The sequence below is a fragment of the Pinus tabuliformis genome, chromosome X (assembly GCF_031772625.1).
Source record: "Pinus tabuliformis cultivar Carrire ecotype Pingquan chromosome X, CPIR1, whole genome shotgun sequence".
Taxonomy (NCBI): domain Eukaryota; kingdom Viridiplantae; phylum Streptophyta; class Pinopsida; order Pinales; family Pinaceae; genus Pinus; species Pinus tabuliformis.
The window spans coordinates 1170758165-1170762938 of record NC_142308.1 but is presented as its reverse complement, the minus strand read 5'-3'; the positions used below and the strand labels follow the sequence as shown (position 1 = coordinate 1170762938).

General features: G+C 35.0%; 1 protein-coding gene across 1 annotated transcript; it reads left to right on the top strand.

Moving 5' to 3' along the window:
* Positions 1-518: 518 nt before the first annotated feature.
* Positions 519-1740, top strand: LOC149144085 (uncharacterized). The gene is made up of 2 exons (XM_089449263.1): positions 519-942; positions 1055-1740. Exons 1-2 carry the CDS (start codon positions 725-727, stop codon positions 1353-1355), a joined length of 519 nt encoding a protein of 172 aa, XP_089305389.1. The 5' UTR covers positions 519-724; the 3' UTR covers positions 1356-1740.
* The last annotated feature ends 3034 nt before the right edge of the window (positions 1741-4774 follow it).

Sequence of the window (4774 nt, the reverse complement as noted above, 5' to 3'; positions counted from 1 at the left end):
TTTTTTTCTTATGTAAGAAGCAAAATAGAGATATGGACAATACACACGCATTGGGCTTTTCGAATTAACAAGAAATACACGATAAAGGTGTTTAAATGTGGATAAGGTGGACAACTTTTCGTGTGACTTCATTTTTCGTTTGGATAGTAATCACCTACCACTTGAGTTTGAGTGCGGATCCCACTTGCTAGAATGCCATTTACTGGGAATTAGATAATGTTGTGGATGAGGCCCTCTTATCCGCACTAAATGCTTGTCGCCGACCAAGCATAAACCTCACCTTAATTTACGGGGAGAGCTGCTGGTCCCCCAACTCATCCGATTCAAAGTCATCCTCTTACATGTAAAATCACGCTACATCCTTGTCAACGTGGCAGGTAAGGGCTTCCATCAATCGGATAGGGCTGCCAAAACCGCAAGATGGGAACGCTGAGACCGCTGCCATGGGAGCCCAAAACCGCCTTGGGGAAGCTTTCACTTATCGTGGTCAGAGGTATGTCCCGCCACAAGAACAGCGAGAGCCCAAGTGGTTTCACGTGGCGCAATTGTTGTGGACATTGGCTGAGTTGTCCTTGTCACTGCCCACTACAAAATGCTCTAAGACGACTCCCGGCCAGAGGAGAATTTCAATTTCAGTTCTTGCAGAAAGAAAGACACACAATTTCCGTGACAGAAATTCAACGTTGTCATTCATTCCAAAACCCTATTTTTCTTGGGAGCAGCCATGGCGGAAGAACGCTTCATATCGACAAGCGATTTATGTTCGTCTTCATCTTCTTTTCCTATTTCTTCACCTGATTTGACGGCCTCCTCGGCTTCCTCGGACGACATGACGAACAGCGACAATTCTTCATGTGAATTCTCGCCTCCACCGATGTCCCATGGCAATGGCGGCCCTCTTTTCCATATGAAGTCTCTCAGAGCTAGCCTTCCATCTCGAAAGTAAGTCTAATGGCAACCATATATTTTCATTACGAAAATCGCTATCTGAATTTCGAACAGGGGCTGCTGCAATCTTTTGTTGATTTGGACAATTTCTTTGAATAATTTGCAGGAGGGGTTTGTCCAATTATTTCACGGGCAAGGCGCAGTCATTTCAGTCTCTCGCCAGCGTGAAATGCGTGGAAGACCTGGCCAAGCCGGCGAAGAAGCTCAAGAGTTGTCATAGCTGGAAATCCCCGATGGAATCATCATATGATAATCACACTATTCTATCATCAATATTCTCGGCAGGTTCAGCCGAATCCATGGAAATGCCCCGCAAGGCTTCTTCCTTTGGCCGTAAGATGAACAAGAAAAGCAACCGTGTAATCCCCTGCAGGCCACTGCTATCATCTCCAAAAGGAATGATATAATGTTCACGTGGCAACAGACCTGACAGTAATTTTACAAATCCAGAGGCGCCAACATCGTCGATTGCTGAACACTGTACATATTCTCAAAATTAGCGCCCCCCTTTTTCTAATTGTGATCTTCTTGAACCCTAATGGGTTTCGATTCGGGGTCGGAATAAATCGCTCTGGTGTAACATATAACTTGAATGCCAGATCTTCAAAGGGTTTCCATATCAAGATTAATATTGTATTTGCAAGGAAAGGAAAGAGAAAAGAGAAATATATTTGTCTAACCAGTGTTTAGCATGCATGGAATTGCTTCTGTCAGCGTTTTTTTCCTCGCCGTTTATAGTTTGCGCCAAAATTCAAAATCCAATGGGAATCTTTGTCTTTCTGTCCAGAAAACACTTGCGTTTGACGCGCTGCTCTATACCTTCATTTATTAATTCTTCGTTCTGTCATGACGATAAATATTTTTAGGTAAACGGATGGATAGGAAGTTTTTATTTAGCGTTAGTAAACGTATTTATTTTGATTTTAAATATCTAATAGATTGAGGCTAATCAACGTATTTATTTTGATTTTAAATATTTAATAGATTGTGGCTAAAATGATTAGCGTAGTCTATTGTGAGGGTGAATTTGTATGCGGTAGAGATTTGTTCAAATTATAAATTTATGTGGTAAATTTTGCTTCACTAATTTCATGCAGCCGAATTTATATATTTAATCAGAAACTTATTTTAAATAACAAAAAAATCATCATTTAACTAAAAAACTATTTTAACCGCTAAACATTTAAAACATATTCATGCCAAAATAAATATGTTAAATTATTATTTTAAAAATTTTATATAAATATTTTAAAGAACCATTATTTATATACAGAAAAAGTTTTCAAACCTTAATATAAAGGAAGTCTCCAATATACAGCACCTAAAACATATTCATGCCAAAATAATTATGTTAAATTATTATTTTAAAAATTTTATATAAAAATTTTAAAGAACCATTATTTATATACAGAAAAAGTTTTCAAACATTAATATAAAGGAAGGAAGTCTCCAATATACAGCATCTAATTTGGTGTATATATATCCCACCTATAGACATTGATAAACGGTCTACAGTTGGGTGTTGCTTTTCATTTAAATTTTGTTATCAATCTTGGATTGACATAGTTGTTGGTTTCTATTGATGTCAGCACTGTTAGCTAGGTTTATTTTATTTTTTATGTATGGGAATACGTGATATCCATTAATATTATTAATACTTTTTTAAATGCTTTAATTTTTTTTTATTATTTTTAATTTAAAAATAAATAATAAGTTATTATAATAAATTTAATTTAATATAAATATAAATATAAGTAGAATATTTATTTATTTAATTATGTATTTGTTTTTTAATTTAATATATTAATTTTATTTTTTATTTTTAATTGATATCGATGATAATGCTAAATGTCTACTAAGATTTATATGATTTATAAGACTTTAGGAAAGTGAGAAATTAGTTGGAATTTTTTAGCATTTTAATTTTATGCTAAAAAGAAAGAGAGAAGGATTCCTAAATAACCATACTTTCGTTTATTTAAAAGAATAAGAAGGTTGGTAGTGTGATCAATATTTTGAAAATTAGAGTGAATATGAGTATAAGATGAATGATCTAACTAGCCCCAAGGGTTAGCTCAATCGGTCAAGCCGGGGCCTCGCCAATGGGAGGTCACAGGGTCGAAACCCAAAAGCTCTTGGGGTTAGGTCAGTAAATAGGCCGAGGGGTGTGACCCCCTTCGAGTGGGGTCCACCCTAGCGTTGACAGATCCTGGACGTAGTGGACCCACTGACCATGGGTTTTAATGAACCAGAAGTGAAAAAAAAAAAGAAAAAGATGAATGATCTAAAAAGAATGTTTTTTATCTTCAACTCTCTTTGAATCACATAGATGAGGGACTCTTTCATCCTAAGGTATTTTGGGAATTGGCTGGGAATTAGGTGTTTTCTTAGCAATATTAATTTTTTTCTTAACAATAGTCAAGATGGGGTTGATCACTTTCTTATGATATCTTAGTTTCCTTTTTCCCTCTACCTCTTTATCACCCCATAATTTCTCTTTAAATTTGGAAGTAATAATATTTTCAATATAATCCTTATTCTACAAAATAATCTTATTTTCCCCTCGATGGTCCAACCAAACTTGGGCATCCCTATGCCATCCTTGCTTGAACCAAAGGATGTGGTTTTCAATAAAATTTGAAGCAATTTTAGGAAACCTCTTGGCTTTCATGTTGATAAGATGCCATGATTTCTGGGGAATGGATTGATTCAATAAGGAAGATAGGGTAGGGACAAATTCCTTTAACCTTGAGGTTGCAGTTTATAAACTATTTTTGTTTTTGCTCAATCTTTTTCCATGACTCTTTAGATATATTGCAACCCAAACCTCACACCCAGTGACAAGAGTCTCAAACTGGAGATTTTTTTTATTCGACATCCAAAGATATGTTGAACTATAATTGTTTTTAAGCCCATAGTAAGCTTTCAAACCTCCATTTATCCTTTTGTCAATGATATAATTTCAGTTGAGTTTATGATGGATGTTGATTCCTAGATATTTGTCTGAAAACACTTCCTCCAAGTACTTGTTATGATATATGAATGTAGCATAGGTGATATTCTTGGATTTAAATATAATGACTTTAGTTTTGTTGGCATTAAAAGTGATACCCATCTTAGAATAGAAATATTAGAAGATTCTTAGTTGCTTGTGAACATCATGAGGGAATCTTGCCAAAGGAACAATATCATCAACATAAGGGAGACAAGTTATGACTATACTAATACCATGGGTCAAACACAACTTGCATCTTCCAAAGAGTCCTTTAGCTTATCAATAAATATGCCAAAAAGAGTAGGGGATAAGGGCCACCCTTGGTTGACTTTGATATTGCATTTAATTTATTTTCATCAACCTTTAGTGCTTAGTTTGGCAATAAAATTATTGTAAAACATTGTGACAACAATCCTCAATTCAATAGGAACCATGATCTCTTCTAGCCTCAATAGGAACCACAAAATATGTTTTACTATTATATATAATATTATGTTCAATCTCATGGGGAGGGGTTGAGGATAGGAGCCACTTTTGAGGAATTAAATTATCCCAAGGGACATCCAAGCTCAACCGAGTTTTAGACAATCTTGTTGATAGCATCCCACTAGGGTGGAGATCGTTCTTCCATCCAACATTGGGACTGGCCCAATCCTACGCTTAGCCTAGTTGAAAAAAAGTAAATAAATAAATAAATAAAAAGTATTTAAAACTTGTATGATATAATTTTTAGTATGCAATTATTTGTTATTATTCTTGCATTGACTTAATTGTTGGTTTCTATTGATGTGTTGTTAAAAAATTAGATAGATGTTAATTTTTTGGAATATG